General features: G+C 36.9%; 3 protein-coding genes across 5 annotated transcripts in view; 1 reads left to right on the top strand and 2 right to left on the bottom strand.

Annotated features, from left to right (window-relative positions):
* LOC5575449 (E3 ubiquitin-protein ligase TRIM9) overlaps positions 1-27,345 on the bottom strand; it is a 540,877-nt gene that overhangs the window by 408,740 nt on the left and 104,792 nt on the right. The gene's annotated exons all lie outside the window — the stretch shown is intronic.
* LOC5575451 (probable cytochrome P450 9f2) lies at positions 11,259-13,685 on the bottom strand. Of its 2 annotated transcripts, none has more exons than XM_001661918.2 (3): positions 13,505-13,685; positions 12,808-13,076; positions 11,259-12,745 (listed from the first exon to the last, which is right to left on the bottom strand). In XM_001661918.2, the coding sequence occupies exons 2-3, from the start codon at positions 13,017-13,019 to the stop codon at positions 11,362-11,364; spliced, it is 1,596 nt and encodes a 531-aa protein (XP_001661968.1). In that variant the 5' UTR covers positions 13,020-13,076; positions 13,505-13,685; the 3' UTR covers positions 11,259-11,361. The 2 variants fall into 2 exon arrangements, with proteins under 2 accessions (XP_001661968.1, XP_021700373.1); XM_021844681.1 differs by having other exon boundaries at positions 12,808-13,083.
* Positions 18,509-20,371, top strand: LOC5575453 (probable cytochrome P450 9f2). The gene is made up of 2 exons (XM_001661919.3): positions 18,509-18,805; positions 18,867-20,371. The coding sequence occupies exons 1-2, from the start codon at positions 18,594-18,596 to the stop codon at positions 20,248-20,250; spliced, it is 1,596 nt and encodes a 531-aa protein (XP_001661969.1). The 5' UTR covers positions 18,509-18,593; the 3' UTR covers positions 20,251-20,371.

A 27,345-nucleotide genomic window follows, 5' to 3' on the forward strand; every position in this document is an offset into this window, starting at 1 on the left:
CAGTTCGCGCCTCAGGGCTTCAACCAATACATCACATCGCGCTGCCCTCCGACCGCCTGGTATTATACTACAGCGAATCGATTGATGATCGCTATGAGTATAACCGTCATCAACGCGTCAGTTCATGGTACCTAAAAGGTTGGGGCTACAAAACGTCAAGTCGATAATCGATTCTGCACCATTTCTGCATGAGATACTGACTGTACCCACATTTGCCAGTTCTACATTTAATGCGGCCAGGGATTCCAACATGGCCGTATAAAGCAACTGGAAGGATTAGTGTCTGCAGGCTACGCGACTAAAGCTGGTTACGGAGCCCATCAAAGGCTCTATTCATACCTGCAAAACGCCTTTTCATCATTATCGCACACATCACTAATGTACCAAGATAGATAAATTCTTCCACTACTTCAAATTTGTCACCACCCAGTGCTGGTGCTGACGGTAAGTACAATCCTTGCAATATCCCTTTTAAAAGGCACGAATGCCTCTTCTACGGCTCGACGATCAATTCCGATTATATCTATATCGTCCGGAAAACCCAGGAACATATGCGACCGGGTGACGATGGTGCCGCTTCTTTGCACGCCTGCTCTCCTAATAGCTCCTTCGAGAGCAATGTGGAACAAAAGATTCGAAAGCGCATCTCCTTGCTTCAATCCATCTGAGGTTACGAACAAGGTCGAAATCTCATCCGCAACCCGCACACTTGATTTTGACCCATCTAACGTTGCACGAATCTATCTAATTAGTTTCGTCGGAAAACCGTGTTCTATCATTATCTGCCTTAACTCATTTCTCTTTGCTGAATCTTTGCGAACCTGCAAGTTGTATTTCCACAACATTTCAAGGATTTGCCGCAAGGTTGGTCCGTCGTTGATCGGCCCTTACGAAAATCAGCTTGGTATTTACCAACGAAGGACTCCTTCAGCGGTCTCAATCTGTTGAACAGAACACGCGACATTATTTTTTACGCCGAATTGAAGAGCGTTATTCCTTGGTAATTGGCGCATTCCAGTCTGTGTCCCTTCTTATACAGAGGACAGATGAGACCCTCCAGCCAGCTAGAAGGTAATTCTTCTTTCTCCAATATCCTTAACAGAGTACGATGCAGTATTTCGTACAGCTGCTCACAACAGTGCCGGAAAAGTTCGGCCGGGAGCTCGTCTTTTCCAGAAGTTTTACAGCTCTTCAACTCCTTGATTGCTCTTCTAACCTCAACTAGCGTTGAAGGCTCCACAGCTTGTCCCTTGTGGCTGATGGTTAATCTGTTCTCAGATTCGCTCGTGTTCTCTCCGTTCAACAAATGCTCAAAGTGCTCCTCTCATTTGGCATCCACCAAGATTAAGCCTGTCAGCAAGTTTCCTTCACGGTCATTGCACATGACGGAAGATGACGCTGTTTTTCTCCGTATGCCATTGACAGTTGACAGTTCCATGTTGTTTTGCACCTCAGTAATGATATCTTCTTAATACTGTTCTTTTCTTTCTGTCGTGAATTCTTTTCTCGGCTGCTATCGCTTCCTTGTACCGCTCTCTATTCTGCTGAGTACCAGACTATAACAGCCGGCTTTTGACAACATTCTTCTCATGCACCACATTCTGGCACTCCTAATCAAACCAACCATTTCTGGGTCGTCTCTGAGCAGTAATCCGTGGCTAGATTCCCACAAATTGTCTAGGTTATCGCCTACGCTGGTTCCCCTTATCCGCTCATCAAGCTTCCGGCGGTACTCGTATGCTACACCTTCTGTTGATAAACGCTGGATATTGGAACACAACGGTCGCTGTGCTCTTGTGTTCGCCATCATAGACAACCGTGCACGAATTTCACTGACAATGAGATAGTGATCAGAGTCAATGTTTGGACCTCTGAAGGTTTTTACATCGATGACATCCGAGAAAGGTCAGCCGTCCACCAAAACATGGTTTATTTGGTTGCAGAGCTCGCCATTTGGGTGCACCCAGGTGTGCTTTCGGATGTCTTTGCGTGCAAAGTAGATGCTGATGCTGGCCATCCCTCTTGCTGTAGCAAAAGTTATTAGTTTTAGGCCGTTATCGTTGGTGAACCATTTCATAGCCCTGATTGTTTGATGTACCTCTTTACAAATATTCAGGCGTCCACTTTTCCCGTAAAGAGAAATGTGTTGAAAATTTCCTATTATTAAAGTATCAAATAATTGTGTGATCACTTGAAGCAAGGACAATTTTGTCCCAATTCATCAAAAGTGGAACCAACAAAGTTTGTGTAGATCTATGAATAATCTAAGATTTCTCAGTAAATCCAGTACCCATAAACGGAAAAGTGAGAAAGTACTTCTTGTTAATACTCCAAATACCGTAGTAAGAAAATAAGTGAAACCTAAATGCTCAAGCAGCTAGTTCTCAGCGACCTGTGAACCGATTTTTGATTTTCTTCCAATGATCTTTGACGCAGAGAGTAGCGTGAATCAGGAAGGTTTTTATCGTACGGCATACACAAAATATCTTAACCAACGTTACCATGCTGTATGTATTCGATTGCTAAAACTAACATTATCTTAAGGTAAATGTTACAATTTAATATCAATTACAGTTAACTCTCCCTTACTCGATATTGAAGGGACCATCGAGTTAGGGAGGTATCGAGATACAGAACACATATTTTTCAAATTTAAAACTTTTCATTATTTTGACAAAATACATTCAGAATAGTTATTTTCACTTGAAAAACAATACAATTTTACCACATTTACTTTTGTGACACCTTTTTACCGATTAGCAAAAATTAAAAATTTTACCACCCAGAAATTGACAGTAAACTCTAATTTTACTATCAGTTTAATCATTATAATCAAATTCATGAAATTTATTAACGTTTGGAGGACATTCGGAACTTTTCATGAAAATATCGAGTTAGAGAGGTAAACTTACTTGGGAAACTGAAACAGGTAGCATCGAGTTAGGGAACATCGAGTTAGAGAGGTACCGACTTACAGAGGTATCAAAGCATGCTAGATTGAAGGGACCGCGGATTCCATCGAGTTAGGGGAAATATCGAGATACAGAATATCGAATAATAATTTAGATTCTGTTGTGTCCTACGGCGTCTGAGTCTAGAAATGCATTGCTTACGTTTAAAATTTATAGTGAAAATGAATCGAAGCCAAACCTCAAATTTTAAAAGAGCACAAATCTGGCGAACCAAACATCCGTTTAAGCTGAAAACTTAATCGATTGGTCAGTAGATGAAGGTGACCAATCGATGAAGTTTTCAGCTTGAACAGATGTTTGGTTCTCCAGATTTGTGCTCTTTAAAATTTGAGGTTTGGCTTCGATTCATCTTCACCTTAAAAGAAATTGCTTGTTGGGTTCAGTTTGTGTTTGAAACATCCATTTATATCTTTATTTGATGATGATCGATATTGTACCCTATAAGCTATAAGCACTCCAGCTCACATAAACACACCAAATGACCTGTTATAAATATCGGATTTGCTCGCAATAACCATCAGTAATTACCAGCTTTATGACCATTACCTTCCATTATCCCTGTCGCCGGGACTATACCTGTACCACCAGCAGCAGAAGCAGTAACTAGACTAGATTGACTATACATCAACGGGTTTCAATTTACTGCGGAATCGCCTAACGACACTTTTATGAACATTCCATTTCATCCCCTTTAATGCTTCGTGAGTCGTTCCGTTCGGTGTCATTTATGTTTCTAAGCGCCGCGTAGCGTCAGCTCCTGGGTGGGTGGTCGACTCTCGCAATATGGTAGGTGGTTAAACGAAACGCACACGCAGCCACGATTGAGTAGGGGAGACTTGATCCTACAATATTTTCTCGGAATCTCAAACAGTTCTGATCTAACTAATTTTGTGCAATACTTCGTCTATACGAAAGACAATGTCAGAGCTGGAAATGTATCATACGATATGAAAAATAATGCATTGAGAGCAGTTTCAGGATACACTCAAATTGAATTCAACAAAAATCTTTTGAACGGCTTAAAAATATTAAAAATTGCTTATATTTTAACAACCGGTCTCAAATTTTCAGAACTTGGAGAATAAAATAAGTAAAGTCAAACAATAAGCTTATCATTACCTTTTTTTTTAGACGTGTTTCTGATCTCTCAACTGATATACAGATATTTTATTTGTGGTCTAATAAATTTCTAGTTGGAATCATCCATGCAGTGTACATAGTAAAAAAATCTAAATAGTACACCAAACATTATACCATTTTTACGATCCCATAAGGCTTGCCATTGGACAAACTTTTAAATACTTTTACGTGATGTATAAACATTTTGTAATGAATGATTTTGCGAAACATGTTTACTTTAGAGCCTGTGCAGAACTCTCGTCTTATGATTTCCCTGCAGTGTTCATGCACATTTAAAAAGGGAAATCAATTCTCCCCAGTCTCCCCTATTGACTTGCCACTGCACGTGGGGATAGACGGAGGCCTCGAAACAAATGGAAGAAAGTGGTCCGATGTACAGAAAAAATAAACAAATAAATTACTCAACTACATATCTCCCCCCTTTCTAGTTCGCTCTTTACCACAGAATGGTCACATTCCGTGCGTGAAAGGATCTGGCGTAGGACTATTCAAAGTTTTCCACCTACTGTTTGACGTGGTTGGTCCTCCTACATCGTTCCTGCACAGTGGAAGGATGATAGCAGAGCCGACAAAAATACCTAATTGGTAGAGTAAAAAAACTGGAATTTGTCAAACGTGAAAGCGCATTGAATGTTGCTTTCAACCACATAAACAAGGACCGCCGTTGCCCCTCCCCAACCATGGTTGATAAAAAAAATAACAAAAATTTACTACAATTATTGATATATTGTTTGAATTTTTCACAGTTTAATTCTTGGAGGCTGATTTAAAATCGGACTTCTGACAAAGAGCTTTCCAGAAATCAATCAACTCCTTATTTTTGGAATTACGTCCTCACCGGGACAGAGCCTGCTTCTCAGCTTAGTGTTCTTATGAGCACTTCCACAGTTATTAACTGAAAGCTTTCTTTGCCAAAGTTGCCATTTTTGCATTCGTATATCGTGTGGTAGGTACGATTATACTTTATGCCCAGGTAAATCAAGGAAATTTCCATAACGAAAAGATCATGGACCGACCGGGAATTGAACCCAGACACCTTCAGCATGGCTTTGCTTTGTAGCCGCCGACTCTAACCACTCGGCTAAGGAAGGCCCCAAACACAAATCAATCAAAAAGATTTCAAATCAAATTTTTAATTAAAAAAACATTCCCAGGTCGTTGGAGAATTTTGCAAATCAAATCAAACTTGTGATTGTATTTCTTGAGTACAGCATTTATATTTATGAATAAATTGCGACCTAATTTTCGGATTTCACCAAAATCTTATTTTTAGACAAAGATCTCACCGGAAATCATTTGGAGGTTGAATGAATGAATGAATTTTCTTTATTAGAGAGACTTTCAGCCCTTGGCTGGTTCGTCTCTTACAATTTGGAGGTTCTATCAACATTTCACAATATATTTTAATTCCATTGGCAGGAATTCAAGAGGCTTTGGCCAAATAATTGCCAAGTTATCACAAAATAAACTCGTCCAGAAATGCTTGGAATAACAAGGTCAATAATAATTTGATTAGAGATTGCTTCACATATACCCCATGAATTCCGCCTTCTCTAGAGTTTTTTCTTACGATTCTTCAAGAAATTCATTCAATGATCACTCACTCTCTAGAGTTTTTTTCTTACGATTCTTCAAGAAATTCATTCAATGATCACTCAAGGGGTTTCCAGAAACTTTGTGTATTTTGGAAACCTAAGAGAAATTTGGATATCCTAAGGCATTTTTTGAATGCATTGTTGAAATCCTAACAAAACTTTCTTCAAACCACACACCATTTATGAATTGTTTCAATAGTTCTAATAAAGAACTTACTAAGAAGTTGATAGAGATTTCTCCAAGTATACATCCGGAATTCCTTAGAATTATATTGTTTTAGGAATAACTTTGAGCTTTCTTTTTTTATGCCTTGTAAGAGTGGTCTAGTATGTTTGTTTAGTTAGATATTCCTTTGGGAATCGCTCGTGATAACTCTTTTTAGATTTATGAATAACTCCATTTGCTCCTCCAAGGATCCACGTAAAAATCCCTTTTCATGATGATCCTTTTTTTTCATTTTTTTTATTAGTATCATTCCAAACATTACATTCATTTCTTATATCTAGGTGTTCTGTGTTATTAGACAACACCATCATCCTAATTTGGTAAAACATATTTAAGATTATATTAACATTTTGTTAACAACATATTACATTTCATTTGCTGTAGCAGTTCAGATTTTTTACAGGTGAGTTGACTTCACCTGTTTATAAAAGAAAAAAAATAACGTTTTCAATTTACTAAACCTAACTTAACCTAAACAAATAACGCATTAATCGTGGCAATAGAAGATTGTAACGATTTTTGCCTGAAATTATTGATTATTTTATTTGACATTTGTCCAATGTTTCAACATTGGATATACTATGTAACTCATTGGTACTATGCCAGGGAGGAAGCTTCAGAATCATTTTCAAAATTTTATTTTGAATTCTCTGCAGAGCTTTCTTCCTGGTATTACAACAGCTAGTCCATATTGGTACAGCTATTGTATGCTGGCTGGCCTGAAAATTTGTTTGAATATCAAAAGCTTGTTCTTAAGACAAAGTTTTGATTTTCTAATCATAAGGGAATAGAGACATTTTACATATTTATTACATTTGGCTTGAATGCCCTCAATGTGATTTTTGAAAGTTAAATTTTTATCTAGCATGAGCCCTAGATACCGTTTTGATTCATATTACGGACAGCTTCTTATTCCGAACACTCTACTTTGTATAGGAAACATCCCAACTAACATTTAGTGCAAATGTAAACATTCTCTAGGCCTTCTTTATACGGCTTTATGCTGAGTAAAGGCGCTGTACATACAAACGAATGCTTCTATGCGATCCTTTTACCAACAAATCTGGCGAATCTACTCAGCTACTTTTAAGCTGTGTTGGCAGCTCTTATTCATATCGATCATTGCTCTATCTCGACAGTTATACGACAAGTAGCTGTATAACATCTTCGGAAGGCGCATTCTCAACCATTTTGCAACTGTTGAATAATTATTATACAGCTTCGCTGTATTATCGATTAAATATTATTTTCAAGCTGTTTCACAGCTTCCGGAATTCATATCATAAGTATCTGAATTTAATGGTCGCAACGTTACCTGCCACCGCTTGGAATCGAACTCACGATCTCTGCATCCACAAGTCTCGACGCTGTCATTGTTGCCACCACAGTCTATATCGAAAGGCAAAGAAAACACACCGTTTTGTTCTACATCGAAAACGGTTCACACAATATTTTATAATGATCTTAAAAGATGCCATAGCCACGCTTACACCACTTCATCAGGCTGTAAAAGGGTGTGAAACGTCAAACGCAATGTTTACATCCAACAAGCTGAGTAGATGCGCCACAAGTTGTTGTTTTACAGCATACTGCTGTATGCTCGCTGTATAACTAACGACAAAGCGCTTCTTAAATATATATTGAGCAGCATAACAAATCATATTGTATAGAAGCAGCCGGATTGATGATTGCGAGTTTTATTCCACATCATTAGGTTGCTATCCTTTAAGGTGTTGAGTTACAGCTTAGTGAAAGCTGCAAAAGCGACAACTGATGAAATTTATTCAGATTTGTAGCTGCAAAACGTTTGCGTTACAGCTGTATTAACGCTTATCGTTCTATTTTTGACAGCTTTCATATTTTGCTGCGTTCGCTGCTTCAATTCAACTGTTATACAGCACAAAGCAAATAATCTTAGCTTATAGCGCTAAAATTGTTAGTTGGGATTTCACACGAAACGTTTCAATTTTTGCCGTTCAAAAGTTCACTTTTTCGAGGCTCGTTTCAATAAGCTATTTCCTGTAGTTCCGTTTGATCTTTCGACCTTGACGCTTGCTTTTGCCGGAGCGAGCGACGAGGGCAGGATCAAACATGTCGCGCGTCGGTCTAGTAAGTGAAAAAGTGGCGTGATCGGGGAGTTCGGTTGGAGTAAGTTAAAAAGTGCCGCGATCGGTTCGTTCTTTTTGATCTTTCGACGACCTTGACGCTTGCTCTTGGGAAGTGCGTCAAGAAAGCCCGAGCTGTCGTCCGTGTTTTTTACGGGTCGCGCGCCTATTTTTTTTTCTGAGTGCTAGCCGAGCAAACGAGTGAAGCTGAAAGTGGATTGTGGCTGCTCAGTCAAGGATAACGGATCAATTGGTGAGCTCGTTTCATGCTACTATTTCTAATCTATAAAATATGTATGACTGCACATTTAATCGTTACAATGGTGGGATGTAAATATGATGTTTCAACAAACTATGGATGGTTCGTCACTGTGAGTGTCGACACAAACTCTGATTCATGATTTATTTATGATTAACATTTTTTTTTCAGAACACCCCTTATATACCTTTATTTTTGTAATTAAAAAAACTTTGAATGGTTCGACACTACAAGTGTATACTTGCGAAAGGTTCACTTTATTCAACAAACTTTGGATGGTTCGCCACTGTAAGTGTCGGCATAAGAATAAGAGTGTTCTATGATGTCCCAACCAATTGAGTCTTTTGTTTCTTTTCAAATGAGTAAAATATAATAACACATGTTTTCGTACTGACAGCTGTAGGAATGTTACATTTAGGTATTTGTTCAACAAACTTTGAATGGTTCGTCACCTCAAGTGTCGGCATAATATTGCTCTACATAGAAATTATATGAACAATTATATTTACGTATAAGCATGTATATATCTCACAAATCATTGTTTATCATGGTCTAATCGCTTATCAAAGTGAATCCTTTGACCCAACGATCCTCCCCATTAACAAACATCCCTCCCAGTAACCTTTGTGGAGATGCAGAGGCAAACACGGTCTCCAAATAGCAAAGATTACACACTAACATTCCTTCCCTCAATCCCACCTGACTGCAAGGACGTGGCCGGCGCCGTTATTGACCTTGTATAAATAGAGGCACTGAATTATGCACACTGAAGAAGATTATGGCCAATCCCAGCTGAACTTCTAGTTGATTCTTTGTGCATTTTCACTGACTTCGGTCAATCACGGAATAGCAACCATTGATATGTGTAGTCAGTCTAAGCTAAGCTAAGCTAAGCTCGTTTCAATAAGCTATTTCCATAAATATCTATGCAAAATTATAATGCCCAACTGCCATAGACGTCTCTTTAGTGGTATAGCGATTTCAATTGATGATTTGACCTTTCTTACCATGATTCTCATGAGCTGTCCGGAATTCGAATCAATGTGTCCGGAATATGAGGCAAAAGTGAGGAAGCGTCCGAAATAAGAATCATCAAAAGGCCTTACATTTCGATTTATTTTAAATTATTCAAATAGCGGAAGCGTATTCTTTACCCACCATTCGAAAGTTAAATGTTTCCGGTGCACGATAACGTTGAGGAATCTTACAGAATTATTTATTATGTAGGGGGAGATCCCCCAGTGCCGGACAGCACCCAATACCGGACAAAGTCGAAACATTGAGAAATCATGGTCCAGTCAAGATGGTGTATTAGTAGAAAAGAAAGCTCTTATGTAGACTAATGTTTGCGTAGAATAACACATCCTTGAAATATGCATGCCTTTTTAAAAAAGTATAAAAGTTTGAGAATCTTAAAAAAATTGACGTATTTTCTTAATTTTGAGCCTATTTAGTAATTACTTTGAATATGAAAAAATACTTTGGATCCCGCAAGCATGATCGAACACAATCCTAATTTGATAGTATGAATGTATTTTGTAGCATAATTGAAGTAAATATGGACAAATTACAATTTTGGTTAAGTACCTCCTGTCCCTCAGTTTCGGACAGCTTGATTTTTTATATGAAATCTTTGTAATTATTGCACCAGTGTCTCAGAATACTTTCATTTTTCATGGGTTCCGTTGATCATGGTATCAAACATGCAATAAAATTAAGAAGAATGAACATTCAGAACAACATCGTAAAATGTGCTATTTTTCATCATATATGAAAGAGGTTTTTGATAGGCATCTTGCAAACTAAGAAAAACTCACATTATTCTTGTAAATGTTGCAAATGCATTGAATTGCTAATTATAAACTATTCCTATAGTGTACACATTCAATGATGTTCAAATTTACAGAATTCGAGGCATTTCCAGATCGTGTCCGGTATTGGGTTCCACCTTTCAAGATCGATCAATTTGGTACTAAAATACATCATCAAAACGCAATGTCAAAATTCATTTATCTATTTTCAAATTTATTTTTGTACACTACAAAAATGATAATATTCATCATAAATGAGTAACACGGGCCCATAAAATCAATATTTTTCGAATTATGAATTTAGTGGCTTAAGTGTCCGGTACTGGGGGATCTCCCCCTATGCTCTATGCTGTGTTATACTTCCCTGAGGCCTTAAGTGTCCGTAATATGAATCAAAACGGTACTTAACTTCTGACCAATTTATTGGAACCCCTCTCATCGTGACAACATGTCTACTTGAAGGTTTCAAATAAAGAGCTTTTTGTTTATGTGGGAATATTATTAGTTGCGTTTTGGTAGCATTATGAGAAATCTTCCATTTCTGCAAGTATGAAGAAAAAATATCCAAACTTTTTTGCAATCGACTACAGATGACACGCAGGCTTCGTCCTTTGGCGGAGAAGCCTGTGTCATCCGCAAACAAGGATTTTTGACATCCCTGAGATAACTCAGGTAAATCAGATTAGAACTCGTTCTTAATTGATTCCAAAGCACGATCAAAGCAAGCGAAGAAAAACATCTCATCTGTATTGGTCCATGATCGACAATGAATCGCAAGTTGTAACAAATTTGATAAATAGCAGCTGTGAAAGAGGGCCCTAAAGAGTGAGCGCTAATTTACGATTGGGAGTAGGTGTTTTACTTTACAAGCAAGATCTATGATACCAAACATCCCCTTCGGTTTGAAGTTTGTTTAGGTGTATTTTATCATCAACTATAATCCTCCCGATATAACCAGAGCTGTAGCAGTAGACGATAAAAAGACTCTCATGATGTGCAGCGGATCATGATTGTTACAGAGAGTCATTAGTGAGAGATATTCTTAATTTTTTTCAAAATTCAACCCCTGGTAAGGATAAAAGCAGACTTGGTGGTGCAGGTATTGAGCTGTCTTGTGGTTATTTCCTTCAATTAAATTATACAATAACTATTATAGAGAAGGTTGATAAAGTTATATAATAGTTCAATTTGGCTGAAAGTTGTATGTTGTAACTTTTTTTTTCCAAAGTATTTTTTATGATTACAAATTTTCCTTATCTGGCCTTTAGATCAATCCAAACTTCGCCTTCAGCGGCCACAACGGTGAATCCTTTGCGTAGCTTCAGTGGAATTTGAGTTTTCCTGTTGGCTTCGAATGAAAAATGCAACAGCAGATAATACACGATGGCTTTGATTTCCATCAGAGCAAAACGCGATCCGATACAGTTTCTCGGTCCAATTCCGAACGGCAAATACGTCATCGGATTGATGGCTGCCTTGTTTTCGTCGTTGAATCGTTCCGGGTCGAATCTCTCCGGATTCGGATAGTACTTGGGATCCATGTGGATTCCTTGTACTGGAATCCAAACGGCAGTCCCTTTGTCGATGGTGAACTTCAGGCCTTGTCCGTCATCCAAATCATAGTCGTGAATGCAAACGCGATCCATAAATGGTCCCGCAGGACGCATCCGCATACTTTCCGAAACGACCATATCCATGTATTTCATCTTCTGGAGGGTGTCGTAATTCAGATGCTTTCCTTGGAGATACTCGTGGGTACTCGCTACTTCCTCGTACAATCGATGTTGCACGTCTTTGTTCATTACAAGATCGTGAATTAGAAAAGTTAGAGCGGTGGACACCGTTTCAAATCCAGCCAAAAAGAATACGAAGGCTTGGGCGATCATTTCGTTGTCGGTCATATTGAACGTAACGTTGGTCTTCCCAATGCTAGATTCTTTGACTGTAGCGAATCCTTCTTCGACTTCCTTCTCTTCTTGATGCTTCAACGTACCTTTTCGAGCTTGAATGAGAAGCTGAATCATGTCGTGTCGAATGATATCCTTGGTCTGGCGTTGTTTCACGGCGTCCTTTATGAGAGCACTGAAGTATCGAACTTGATCCCGATCGATGACATCGATTCCCAGTTTACCCATCAGCGTAGGGCAGAACTTAAACATAACAAACCGTATAGCGACACTCAATCGCTGAAAACGCCTCATTTTTATGCCGTTGTTGTAGAAATCGTTATCTCTGTCTCTTAACGAGTCCATTCGGATGCCGAAAGCACAGCTTGCGATCACATCAAAACCGAAACGTGTTAACAAATCGGTGAGCTCCACTTCATGCGTTTCATTCGACTGAGTCTTGTAGAACTGTGCAACACTGTCGCTACACTCGATGACCAGTTCAAACATCTTCCGCATTTTGCTACCGGTGAAGGCAGGACTTAGAGTTGCTCGCATTTGGCGCCACTTTTTTCCGGTCAAGGCAAATAAAGTTTTGCCGAAAATAGAGTAAGGATTATCGTTTTCACTGTTGCCGAACATGGGCAGATGATCGATGAAATGGTCAAAGTCCTTGACGGTAATCTTCTTGATCAGCTCCGGATCCCGTACGACGAAGATTGGTGTCAATGCATCAAAAAATCCAAAAACTCTGAAATTCGTAATAAACTTTCATTGATTAATCTTGCAAAAATAAGTTATCCTCAAACTTACTTCACATTTGGGTACTTTTGATAGATGTGACTGATGAACCCATTCATCGAGAATGATTTGAAAACGAGCGGGGCTATGCCTCCGAAGAACGGTTTAACTGCCATCGAGGGTATTGGTTTCTCGTGAAAATAGTCATTGTTACGGGTTATCCACTTGTAGAGCAGTATCCCAATTGAAATGACCGCAATCCAAAGTTCAAGGTTGATTTCCATATTGTGATGTTAACTTTTTTCGTTCTAGCGATATCGATGGTTCAACTGAGACTGATTCTGTTTTCTAAATCAAAAGTGAGTCGTAGATAATTGAATAAATTATTCGATCGTAAATTATTATCAATAAAGGTGGGTCTGATAAGAGAATATATTTCGCAAGCTTTTCTCAACGTTCTCTACAGAAGAGAATGATATCAATTTCATTCGTTTAGCAAGACTTTATGCAAAAGAACAATAAGAGGTCGTAGGAGTGATCAATTTCTATCGAGACTACTAAAAACAGGCGGAATCATTGTTGCTTTGGAGCTATCTAACATTTTGCATCGAATTCAAAACAGATATATCTATAAAACGTTTCTCAATCTTTCATCTGATTCATTCACTCAAGTAACAATGATAAGATAGCGCAGCATCATGGACACAATTGGAGATTTGCATTTCTCCCAAAATATCTCCGCTTATAAAACCTCCAATCATTTTCTTACATTCCAGTATATCTCCGTCAACATAACTTTAGGCACCACGCAGATTCCGCTTCCAGCTCACATATGGTGCTAAAGAAATTAACGGAAATCAATAATTTTCGCTTGCGACAACCGCACTTCGCAAATCTGCAGTTGTTGCCGTTTTGGTTGGAATCAACTCACTGACGCCAGTATATCGGCACTGCTGCTGTGAACTAGGGACCAACACGAAAAGCAATTTAAACTGGATGAATATGGAGGGGAGGCTGGGGTGAAATGGACTATTTGGGGTGATAGTAAACTTTCATGAAATAAATTATCCCAAAGCTTGATGAATCACACAAGATGTCTTGGATGGATCTTGTGATAGAATGATCATTCAATGCTTCATGACTGTGTATGAAACAATAGATGGTTAGATTGTAACGTAAATTGTAAGAAAATGTGAAATTGCATGACATTATATACCGTAAAGCTGTGCAACTTCATAAATGTCATCTTTCAGTTTAACGCTACGACTCATACGAAAATTTAAATGTGGCCATTCTGGGTTACTTCTCAGATTAACAAAACGTATTGAATTGGATTATCTAATCAGTGTTTTGCCTCGCTTCTCTCATGAAGATGAGCTAAAACGAACAGGTGCAATACTAGCGCAAAATAGATAATAGTGGTCATTGTTGCTCACACAGATCTACGATCTTCTGAAATTCTATCAAACAGTGTCAACGAGGGTCTGACAAACTTTCGTCAAATTTTCGTTTGATGGATTTGTGAAATGTTAGATATCACAGGCAAGGTCCAGAAAAAATATAGAAATGTAATGAATAAACAAGAAAATCGAAGGTTCACTGCATATTTAAACTCAATTTTCTTGACTATAGTTTACTATAGGTGCAAAGGGGTTTTAATTTTAGGATTTCGATCATTTTTTGGACAAAATCGAGCTGTGTAGCAATGATACTTAGATAAATAGCTCGTCTTTCATGTCAAAAAAGCAAATGTCATAGCACAATGGCCGTAAAAAGCCACTAAGTAGTGCGACTGTAGGAGACTGTCTACTAAGGGAACACCGACCCTACTGGTCTAATAATCATTGGCATGAAAATAGTTGGTAATTTTAAAGCTAATCTCGACTTCTTATCATCGTTGGCACTTCTTCGAAGCTTCGCTATGTTAATATTGTTCTGCTTGCACCTGTTACTGATTTCATCAGAAATTTACCCTTCTTTCATTAGAAGGCTGTTCTTTGAAGGTATATACATCAATAAACACAAAAATAATAAAAATCTACTCTTACTCTAGTACTACTGAACTTCGTGGACGTGCGGTTAGCGGCGTCAGTCGTTCAGGCGTATTGCGCCACGAAGCGTGGGTTCGATTCCCGCTCCAGTCGGTGGAAGCTTTTTGTCAAACGAAAAATTCATCACTGGGCTACTGGGTGTTCCGTGTTGTCCGTTGCCTAATAATGTTCGTGATTGTTCAGTCTGTGCAGCCTTTGGCTGAAGACGGTTTAAATTGTCTTTTTTTTAATAAGATTTATTTTCAAATAGCCAATCAACCAGTGTTACAATTTCTATCTAGATCTTTGTCCAGCAATGGCGATCGCCAACGATTCAAAACAAATCGATGACTATCGAAAATCACTGTTTGGTTGACCGAAAGGCAATTTTTTCTTTTTAAGGTGAAAATAAATCGAAGCCAAACTTCAAATTTTCAAGAGCACGGATCTGAAGAACCAAACATCAGTTTAAACTGAAAACTTAATCGATTGGTCACTAGCTGGTGGTGACCAATCGATAAGGTTTTCAGCTCAAATGGATGTTTGATTCTCCAGATCCGTGCTCTTGAAAATTTTATCTTTGGCTTCGATTCATCTTCACCTTAATTAGTGATTATTAGCAATTTGAGTATCAATTACTAGCATGCTCACTATATTTGAAATTTCCTACTAGATGACCCATCTAGGAATGTTTCAGCTGAACTGAAGTTCGGCAAAAAAATTTCTATCCCAGACATAAAACAAGATATTTATCTAGATATATGGAAAACTGATATTGATTGTCAGAAAACCAATAAAGAAGTATGTTGTATTTTAAAAGTATCTAGAAAGAAGACTCGAGGCATAATTATACATAGTGCAATATATAATAGATTCTAAGGATCAATTCACTCACTGTAGCTACTGCTCCTAAGTATAATGAATAAAATCAAGTTTACACTAGTTGACATATGGCATGAGGACGATTGGCCGAATTAAACATCTTTGCGTAATAATGCGAATATTATCAACTAAGTGTCACTAAATTTTGGAACATTATAAATATAAAGAACAGCCTAAAATTCTAAGAAGGCAAAACTAAGCCGAATATTTATTCGGCTAAATGACCAGTAGTTAAATATCTCTAAGCCAAAGATACCGCTTCCAATGAAACTGCCTATCATGTGCTCGCTTTTTTCATCAGGCTATCACAAAAAACTAAGTTTATTTGAGTGACTGCACGTTACACATTATTTTGAACATCGGTTCCTTTGGACACATGGATTTTATAACAAATCAATCAATTTTTAGCTATTCTTACATCAGCTACCATTTTAAATACTTTTTGGCAACAGGATCTTGAATAATTTTCAGTATGTCAATTACACTGCGATTTTGTTCGGGGAAATGGTACATTCGGGAAAATAATTTTCGGGGAAACATTACATTCGGGAAAACATCATTCGAGAAAATTGCATTCGGGGAAATGATTTTCGGGAAATGTCGGACAATCCAACAAACAACATGCGGAAATCGCTTAATTATTAATGTATTTTTGAAGCATGAGAAATATATCCCATATTTCATGGTCCTACTATGAACATTATTCAAGAACGTCTATAAAAGTTTTGTTTTTACATTCTTGAGATCATAATTGATCAATGAAAAGGTAAGAGAGTGAAAAACAAGAAAATTCATTCTACGGTTTTTTACCTGTGGGCGGTACCACTGTCTGTAGTCGTACCTTATTCATGGACAAACGATACATCTCGTAGAAGTCTGGAGTCACTAAATACTACAGGAAATAATTCAGTTATTTCCAACAAACATATCATGAAGTAGTTCCCTTGTGTTTAAATTGTAGTTTTAAGTGTATTAGCGTATTTTAAGTTAATTTAGTGATACTTGAACATAATTGAATTCGCTAGATAAGTAGATGTACACAGTTTGTATTAACTTTTCAGCTATGTATGCAATAAAGAAAAAAAAATATGATCGGAATATACTAGTACCTTTCCATAGGAATCTTCAGACACATTTTTTTATGATTTTTTGGAAAAACTTCAAAATATTTTCGAAGGAATTTGATAAGTATTTTTTAGAAGAATTCTTAGTGGCATTACTACAAAAATACATAAAGAAATTGTTGGAGATTCCTTAAAATCATTAACATTCCTGGAAAAATATCGAGAATAACGTTTAGACAAATTTGGATATTTATCCATTTGTATAGCTGGAAGAAAGGATAAAACAACTCCCAAAGCCTTTAGAGCTATTAGCCTTTCCTTTGTTTTCCTTTCCTTCATCAAGTCAACAAGTTTTATAGAAATGCCTCTTTACAAATGTCAATTTGCGTATCAATCAGGTAAATCTACGATTACCGCATAGCAGTTGCTTGTAAATAAATTCGGGAGATAACCTTCAATACCTCTATGAGTTCAGCCATGGAAGCAATGGGTTTGGATAAAAGTATGAAAAGGTGATGGTTATGGTTAAAAAATCGAACAATTTTTGCTGATCTGGGAGGTGCACAACTTGTATCTATAAGGACTATTGAGGAATGCCCTCAAAGAGAAGTGTTATCGCCCTTACTGCGTTGAATGTTAAATGTACTCTCAAATGGTGTAGTAGTGAGCGTTAATTGTAAACCGTTCAAAAACTGTTATCGTGCCTTTTACCAAAAGGAAAAAGGTAAAGTTCATACTGCTTTAAATTCAATTCTCGGAAGAAGTTAAACACCTTGGAGTTACTTTGGATAAGAAATTTAACTGGAACTCTCATCTGAATGAGGGTACTAATGGCCTCCGCAATAAAGCCTTAGGAAAAACCTGAGGACTGTGGCCTAATATGGTAAACTGGCTTTATTCAGCAATAACATAGCGTAACGAAAATTACATTTTGATGGGCGACAATACCGGAGCAGGAGTTATAGCATGGTAATTGCTATGGGGCACAGTTCCACTGTATGACAGTTAGTTGAGACACAAAGTCAAATTTGTATTGGCCTAATAAAGTTCTTTCAACTGGAGCAAAGACCACAAAATACAAATCTAAATCAAGGCTTTGAAGCGAAAATAGTTGTGTAATGAACCAATGAATCGAAGCCAAACTTCAAATTTTCAAGAGCACGGATCTGGCGAACCAAACTTCGGTTAGAGCTAAAAACTCAATCGATTGGTCACTAGCTGGTGGTGACCAATCGATTAGGTTTTCAGCTCAAACGGATGTTTGGTTCTCCAGATCCGTGCTTTTGAAAATTTGAACTTTGGCTTCGATTCATCTTCACCTTAAACCTAAAAATTAAAATTAAATTCTAATAAAAAAAATTCAAAAATGGTGAAAAAACGCTGGCTACGAAACTTTTTTACGAATCTAGCGCATTATAGCGAGACATAATCAATATAAATCCTTAAATTTTGCTTTGTCATGTGTATATACATCTAACTTATCATTGTTGATGGATTTAAAAAAGACACAACAACAAACGCAAAGGGTAAAGTTGCCACATATTTCATTTGTGCCTATTCTCGATTGGCAATTCAGCACGAAAGTTATATATGTCATGACTCACGACAGTTCTAAAATGAGGTTTTATTTTATGCTTTGGCGCCAAAACAGGAACCGAATTCCCATCTAAACATCTTTAATTGGCAATGCCTACCTAAAGCTGCAAACCCCAACCGATGCGCATTTCACTGATTCCCCGCCGCGGCTTCCCCTTGGCGCAAAAACCAATTTAGTCAATTGGCACTGCGCTCTTGAAATTGAACGTAATCACGGTCGGCTATCAGTCGTAGGTGAACCGTTGATAACGCAACTACCCTTTGATGAAACAAGAAGCAAACAAAAATGGAAGTCAACCTTGGGGCGGTGATAGTTATACTTTCCACTGTCATACTGATCTACAAGTGGATTACCCGTAACAATGACTACTTCCATGAAAAACCGATACCCTCTATGGCAGTTAAACCTCTGTTTGGAAGTACGGGTCCTCTGATTTTGAAACAGTTCTCTCTGCATGGATTCATCAATCACATTTACCAAAAGTATCCCAATGCCAAGTAAGTTGAATACATGAGAACCGTTTGTGCTAATCACTAACGATCGATTGAAACCTTTCAGAGTCCTTGGGATATTCGACGCCCTGACGCCGATCTTCGTCGTACGGGATCCGGAGCTGATCAAGAAGATTGCCGTCAAGGACTTTGACCATTTCATCGACCACCGGCCAATGTTCGGCAACAGTGAAAACGACAATCCGTACTCCATTTTTGGCAAAACTTTGTTTGCCTTGGAAGGACAAAAGTGGCGGGATATGAGAGCTACTTTGAGCCCAGCCTTTACCGGCAGCAAAATGCGGAAGATGTTTGAACTGGTCATCGAGTGTAGCGATAGTGTAGCGCAATATTACGTAAAGCAGTCGAAGAAAGTAGTTGAAGTGGAACTGACTGATATGTGCACCCGTTTTGGTTCCGATGTGATTGCAACTTGTGCTTTCGGTATCAAAATGGATTCTTTGAGAGAACGTGACAATGAATTTTATGATAATGGTAAGAAGATGATGCGATTCGAGCGGTTGAGTGTAGCATTACGGATGTTTGCGTTCAAGTTTTTCCCAACGCTGATGGGACAAATGGGGATCGATATTATCGATCGAGAGCAAGCGAAATACTTTAGCGCTTTAATTATGGATGCCGTTAGACAGCGTCAAACCAAGGGTATAACTCGTCCAGATATGATTCAGCTTCTCATTCAAGCTCGAAAAGGTACGTTGAAGCATCAAGAAGAGAAGGAAGTCGAAGAAGGATTCGCATCAGTCAAAGAATCTAGCATTGGGAAGACAAACGTTTCCTTCAACATGACTGACAACGAAATGATTGCTCAAGCTTTCGTATTCTTCCTGGCTGGATTTGAAACGGTATCCACTACCTTAACTTTCCTAATTTATGATCTTGTCGTGAACAAAGATGTCCAACAACGCTTGTACGAAGAAATAGTCGCCACGAACGATTCTCTTCAAGGCAAACTTTTGAACTACGACACCCTTCAGAAGATGAAGTATTTGGATATGGTACTATCGGAAAGTATGCGAATTCGTCCGGCAGCAGCCACATTGGATCGACTGTGCGTTCGCGATTACGAGGTGGACGATGGACAAGGTCTGAAGTTCACAATCAATAAGGGAACGGCGGTTTGGATCCCAACCCAGGGAATCCACATGGATCCCATGTACTATCCGAATCCGGAGAGATTCGACCCGGAACGATTCAACGACGAGAACAAGGCAACCATCGACCCGATGACCTATTTGCCGTTCGGAGTTGGACCGAGAAACTGTATCGGATCGCGGTTCGCATTGATGGAAATCAAAGCCATTGTGTATTACCTGCTGTTGCATTTCTCCTTCGAAGCCAATAGGAAAACTCCTATTCCACTGGAGCTGCGCAAAGGTTTCACTATCGTGGCCGCTGAAGGTGAAGTTTGGATTGATATGAAGGCTAGATAGTATTTCAAGGGAACGGAAAAGATTCTATGTTAAGTTCAGTTGTCGTTAATATTAGTTTGAGAAGCTGCATAAAATCTATTAATTAACAAGAATGCAATAAAATACTCGAAACGATTTCAAATTTTTTCTACTTTCTATTGTTGATTACATCTTGAGCCTGCAGAACACGGAGTCAAATCTTTACCAGTTATTATACTGAAAGATAACACTACGGAACACGTTTTTGTCTCAAGCACCAAAATACCGCTTAACACTCAATTACGGGTTCTGAATTTTGAGATATTGGCTGTTGAAAATGCAAAATATGACTATTTTAGCCAACTTGCATGCAAGTTTGCCAGCTTATAAGGCAATTTATTTGCTTAATTTGTCACACAATTCAAACTTTATGCAGCCATTCCATGAAAAACCGATCTAGTGGGTCTCCGAATTCCGTACAAAATTGTTGTTTTGTTCCTTATCCCAAATAAGGATACACGTATTTTTGGATTTTTTGATTAGGGTGACCATTTCCGATTTTGCAAAATTTTTATTTTTAAAAATATTATAACTTTTGAACCGTTTGACCGATTTTCAATCTTTTTGGACGAAATGAAGGTTAGAGATTTTGACTTTTCAGGAAAAATATAAAATTTCACAAAAGTGTGTTTTTTACATAAAAAAACTCAATTTTTTCCGTTTTTTTGTGTTTTGAAGGCCTTGGGACCAAAGGGGCTATTGCTGTTCTCATTTTTTCTTGAAAGTTCAGAAAATTTTACGTCTACTGTCAAATTTTCAGCGATGTATGTTTTTTAGTTTTTGAGACATATTTTTTTTGAAAATAAAAAATCAGTCATTTTTCATCGGCACACACTGTAGATCTCAGCGGTTCAGCATAAACGAATGTCTAGTTCTACATTGTTTACTATTTTAATTGATCCAAACTTACCAATAATGTAGCAAAATAGTGCCAATGCTTATCGTCATAAATTACCTGTAATGGAAAAAATCATTGAATTAGAATATAATACTGAATAGCCTAAATATTGATCAAAATAATAATGCAAGTTTTATAAACATATTCATAGGCGCCAAATTTAGGGGACCGAAGCACTGTTGGCTCTATCAATAATTTGTAGAGGGGCTTCTTAGAATGAGCGTTGCGTTGAAAATTGTTCACGCTTGAGTTGTATCTAGCTTACGCAATTTAACAGGTTTTTTTTACGCAGACCCATGGGCGTGGCCAGAGGGGGGCAGGGAAGGACAGGGGAAGTCCTTTTCAAAAACAGACTGTCAAAGATCTTTCCAGAAATCATTTACAGAATTTGGCTTCACCTTGTCTAGAGTGTCCATCTCGGGACATTCCGAGAAAATAAATCCCGGGATTTGACAAATTTCGGGATTTCCCGTTTCCCGGGATTTTAGTTCTAACATCCCGGGAATCCCAGGATTCCCGAAATGTACATAGAATTTGATGAAAACTATTAAATTTAAAGGAAAAACAATGCAATTTTTCATTCCTATCAAGCCTTATTTGATAAATCAGAAAGGCATCATCAAAAAAAGAATAAACGATTAATTATTTTCATGAAAAGATCATTCTACCAAGTAAGAAACACATATTTTTATTTGTCTAGTTGGAAAGTTTTAATGCTTTTCTTTTCAACTTTAGCGTTTTTATAAGCCTATGCTGCCCATAACTGCATAACAGTCACATTCGACATTTTTGACAATTTCGAGTTAATACCGGGGAGAGTCATCAAATGATATATACTTTCGATCAACTTACCAAAATCTGTGAGATTGTTCTAGAAAATTCGAAAAAAATGCCAAGTTGTTTTGTCACATTGGTAATTGTAACCGCATAACAGTCACATTGAGATTATACATGAGCCTCCTAATGTAGTAACAATGTAATTTCTATCAGAATTATTGTTTGACTATTCACCCAATATACGATATGAGTTGTACAAAATTTCAGCCTCAAATAAGCACTTTTGAGTTCTTGGTAATTTTTAGAAATTTTAGTTTCTTCCCATACTGCCATGAAATGCACACTTTGTATTCCTTTTACTGCCTACTTTTGTCGAATGTTACAAATATGCAGTTATGGGCAGTATGCTGAGATAGCAAATTTGAAAGTATACCTAAACTTCAGTCAATAATTTTCAGAAATTAACTTTTAGCATGATCTACAATACCTTCAATGATCTGTAATCGTTTTTTTTTTTTGTTCTAAAGTTTTTATGACTTTTCAAATGTCTGAAGCAAATTGCTTTAAAATTATGACCTAAGTTTTTAGCATACTTCCATTCATAAATGTTATAGCGGATGTGGAAAAACGCATATCAAACCTGTAAAAAGTCAAGCTTAGTTCTGACTTTTGTAAGGTTATTTCATCAGAATAAGAAAGTCTTATCAGGAATGTGATTTGATATAATTAACATATTATCGTGGAAAATAGCATTATCTGTTTATTTAATTGAAAAGGAAAAAACATTGGACAGTTAAAACTTCCATTTCCATCCAAAATGCTAGTTTTATTGAAAGTTTGATAAATAGTATTTTAACAAAATACTGAATCCCGGGACGAGCAAAATGGCCGGGACATGGACACTTTAGCATTGCCCCTTCCAAACCGATGGAAAAATAATTGAGCTTATGTTTGAATTTCTCAGAAGTTGCCTTCAGCATTCAAATTAAAAAAAAATCATTCTGATTGACTTCTTGGATAATTTTTCAACTTTACCAAACAATTAGACTTCTGCTCAAAATCTAATCTGATGGTCATTTTACGATCCTATCAACAGCCTGCAGCCTTATTTGAAATGTTACTGTCAAAAGTTTTTAAGGAATTCAAACAAACAAAAAACTACCAAGTTATCTTAAAACAAATTCTTCCAGGAATTAAGAGAATAAAATTGGATAAGAAAAAGCTCCACATATTCCTAAAGAATTCCGCTTCAGATTTTTCTAGATGTTTTTCTTTCTATTTGATTTCGATTTCATAAACAATCACTCCAAAGTATATTCCAGGAATCGTTTCTCGAAACACCTCGAATTTCTTCAATGAGTCTTCAGCAGTAACTCAAGGTCGTTGTTTGGGAATGTATCTTCGAAATGCTACCAGAATTTTCTTCAAAACACAAGGCTTCATGAATTGTTTCAATAGCTCTAACAAAGGCTTACAGGGAAGTTTATAGGGATTTCTCCAATAATTCGCCTAAGAAATTCACCTGCATATTTTTCAAGAAATTTTTCATGCATTTCCTCTCGAACTCGGTCAGAAAATAATCCCGGAATTCCGCTTTAGGAATGATACATTTTTAGGAATCTCTTTAGTATTTTTTATTCTATTCCTTAGTAATTGCTTGAGATTTATTAATAGCTTCATGATCTCCTTCAAGGATTCCTCAGAAAGTTCCATCTTTCCAATTCTTTCCATATTCATGTTCTTAAAAAAATCAACCTCAGACTCAAAAATTTGTTCTGGAATATCTCTTAGAGCTACTTCAAAGATTCTTCCAGAAATTTCCAATTCAAAATAATTTATATTAAATAGTTTGGACACAATCGTACAACTTTCTTCGAAAAAAACCTTATGAGCTTTAAGAAGTTTGCAGAGTACCTCCCACAATTGTAATAAGTGTAGGAATTTCTACTGTATATATATTTATGAGCATCGAAAAAAAAAAAAGATCCAATAACGACTCCTGCTGAAAGTTCTCTAGCCAATTCAAATTTCGTCATATATTTCTACAATATTTCCAGCAGTTCTCTTAAAAGTTCTTCGATAATTACTAATGATTTTAGCAATCTATTGATAATCTATTCGGAAAAATAATTTAAGAATTGATTAAACCTTGAATAAATCCTGTAGTGTCCCTAGAAAAAAAAATAATTATTTTTATTTTTCAAAGGATTTCTCCAAATATTCCAGGAATCATTTCACAGATGCATCAAAAATTGTTTCAGAGATTTCAGGAATTTTCGTATGCCTCCCCTAGGGTGTACTATAATTTTTCGATAAATGCCTTTCAGAACACCAAAACTTCTTCTCAGAGATCGTAAGATTTTTTCAGAATATTGCTTTTTGGCTTCAACAAATTTCTGCAAGAGATGTTTTTAGAAAAAATTATAGCTTTAGAAAAAATTATAACTGCTTTTCCATGATCTTTAGAAACTTAGTGTCTTCTAGAGAATGATTCATTTTGACTGTTTACACAATTTTGTAGAACATTGTTGCTACCGGAAACTTCGCATTTTCAAAATATGCGAGAAAAACTAGTTTTAGGGGGTCGTTCATAAAATACTCCCGTATTTTGTAAATGCGGTTGAATACACACTAGGTGTCTTTGGCAAAGTTGTTTGTATTTGAATTATCTACAACTTTGCCGAAGACGTCATATTTAAAGATCGTCATTTTAAAAAAAAAATAGTTTCGCAGCGCCGCCCGTGGTAAAGTTGCGAACTAACATTCACCGTCAATATATGCGCTATATTTTTAGAACATTTTCGTCCGAAGACACCATTCCGAAAAAATCACGTTTAGAGGTGCTACAGAATTAAGTTCACGATTTCGGCCGATCGAAATACTGTGCAGCGGTTTTTATATCGTGCTCCGCGGAGCCTTTGCAGGTGCTCCGCGCCTGTTTGGAAAATTTGTACCAATGTCTTGCAGTATCTCAACATTTTGCTTTAAAATACTATTTTATTTTTACCAGACCATGTCATACATAAAATTTTCAAGAGCAGAAACAACCGACAGCGCTTATTTTATAGATTAGTAACTCGTTAGTTGCGATCAATGGATCGAATTTTCATTTAAGATAATAAGTTGTTTTAACATCTTCACCTTATTATGCTTTCGACGTTCTGGTGAATGATAAAACACAGTTATTACGAGACATATACATGGTGTAAAATCTATCAACTATGTACCTCGGATATTTTTACTAAAACTTTAAAAATATTCCGTCGGGGAACATTTTCCCACACACTTTTTGTGGGACAGTTTTAGATGAAAAATTGGGGTTTCTTGAATTGGTTGGATGGATGGAAGACAACTCTTAAAGTTAAAGAAATCCAATTTTCCCCGATAGAATACTTACATACTTTTAGGATGTGAAAATTTTGTCGAGATACTTATCTTCGTCGAAAAAAATAAGTTTTTATGCCGTGATACAAAATTAATAATATTTCACGAGGTTCTTCAAAATTGTGAATATTTCCGAGCGTGCTGAGCTTTTCTAAGCCATGAAGCTTGAAATATTTGACGAAAGAGCTAATATATTTTCATTTCATTTTCATTTTTCATTTAGTCACAGTTTAAGTCCAAAATGAAAAAGCTTGCTCAATTAAATAAAACAAATCGTATTAGAAGTTCAAAATAAAATTCAAATTAGGGTATACATGAATCTAATTCAAAGCTCATTTTTTTTCGAGCACAACTTTGTAGTACTGAACATCCGTTTGTGTTGAAAACTCGATGGGTTAGTCAGCAACAGCAAGTTACCAATCAATCATTTTTTCAGCTTAAACAAATTTGTGTCCTTGAAATTTTCTGTTCCAGATTCGATTCATCTTTCGCTTAATGAAATATTAGCCAATATAAATATTACTTAACGATTTTCGTAGGAATTTAGGGTCGATTGAAGCGTGTAAAAAAAGTTTGAATTTCAAACGATTGACGAACAGGTGCTCCGTGCAACAATTTTATTTCAAAAAGTGCTCTGCGAGCCGAAAAGGCTGAAAACCCCTAGTCTGGAGTATTTATGGAAGGGATGCCATAAGAAACTCCTCGATGAATTTTCGGAGCATACTTGGGAACATTTATTTAGAAATCTGTATTTGAAATTCTGGGGGAATTCTTTCAAATTATCTCTTGGGAAATTTCAAGAAAAGCTTTTGAGGTATTTATTCTTACTATTTTTTAGAAGTTTCTGAAGAAATAATCATGTGGTAAATATATGTAGGAATATCTTAGACATCTCTGAAAGAAACTATGATAAATTTGTTGTATTTATGTGTTTCATTAGGAATCTCTAGAGCTATTCCTCAGGGAAGAACTCGGTGAAAGATTTTTTTTATAGAATTCATGAAACATGTTTTGCAGAGCCCCAGCAAAATTTCCAAGAGTAATGATTTGGGAAATATGTTGGGTATATCCCAAGAAAATTGTTAGAAGAAATTTAAAAGAGTTCCTAGGAAAATATTGGAACGATATTCACGCGAAACTTTTCGAAAGGACCTATCTAACAATGGAAGCCTCTCTTTGTTTACTCTCTATTTAACCAGTAATCGAGCTGCTTTACCCTCTTCTGTTGCGTTATTTTATGAAACGTTAGCCAAGGACATTGTTTTTCGATCTATAGTAAAAAATACCCAAAAGCTTATTAAAAAGTTATTAACTGAGAGCCTTATTGACCAGTCGACCATTTTTGCATGTGTACATCGTGTGGCAGGTACGAATATACTATATGCCCTAAGAAAGTCGAGAAAATTTCCAATCCGAAAAAAAACTCGACCGGTGGGATTCGAATCCACGACCCTCAACTTGGCCTTGCTGAATAGCTGAGCGTTAACCGCTACGGCTATCTGGGCCTCCAACAAATTCGATTTTTTTTCATTAATGTAAATTACTCTAAATGTATACTGCCCATAACTGCATATTTGTCACATTCGACATTTTTGACAATTTCGAGTTATTACCGGGGAGTGTCATCAAATGATAAATACTTTCGTTCAACTTACTGAAATCTGTGGGAATGTTCTAGAAAATTTGAAAAAAATACCAAGTTGTTTAGTCACATTGTTAATATAACCGCATAACAGTCACATTGAGATTACTCCTGAGCATCGTAATGTAGTAGCAATAAAATTTCTATCAGAATTATTTTCCGCCTATTCACCCAGTATGCGATATGAGTTGTACAAAAATTCAGCCACATATAAGAACTTTTGAGTTCTTGGTGATTTTTAAAAATTTTAGATTCCTCCCATTCTGCCATGAAATGTACACTTGGTATTCCATTTACTCAATGCCTACTTTTGTCGAATGTTACAGATATGCAGTTATGCGCAGTATAATGCTGGTAAAGCTCCAAAATAATTTAC

This window comes from Aedes aegypti, chromosome 2 (genome assembly GCF_002204515.2).
Source record: "Aedes aegypti strain LVP_AGWG chromosome 2, AaegL5.0 Primary Assembly, whole genome shotgun sequence".
Lineage (NCBI taxonomy): Eukaryota > Metazoa > Arthropoda > Insecta > Diptera > Culicidae > Aedes > Aedes aegypti.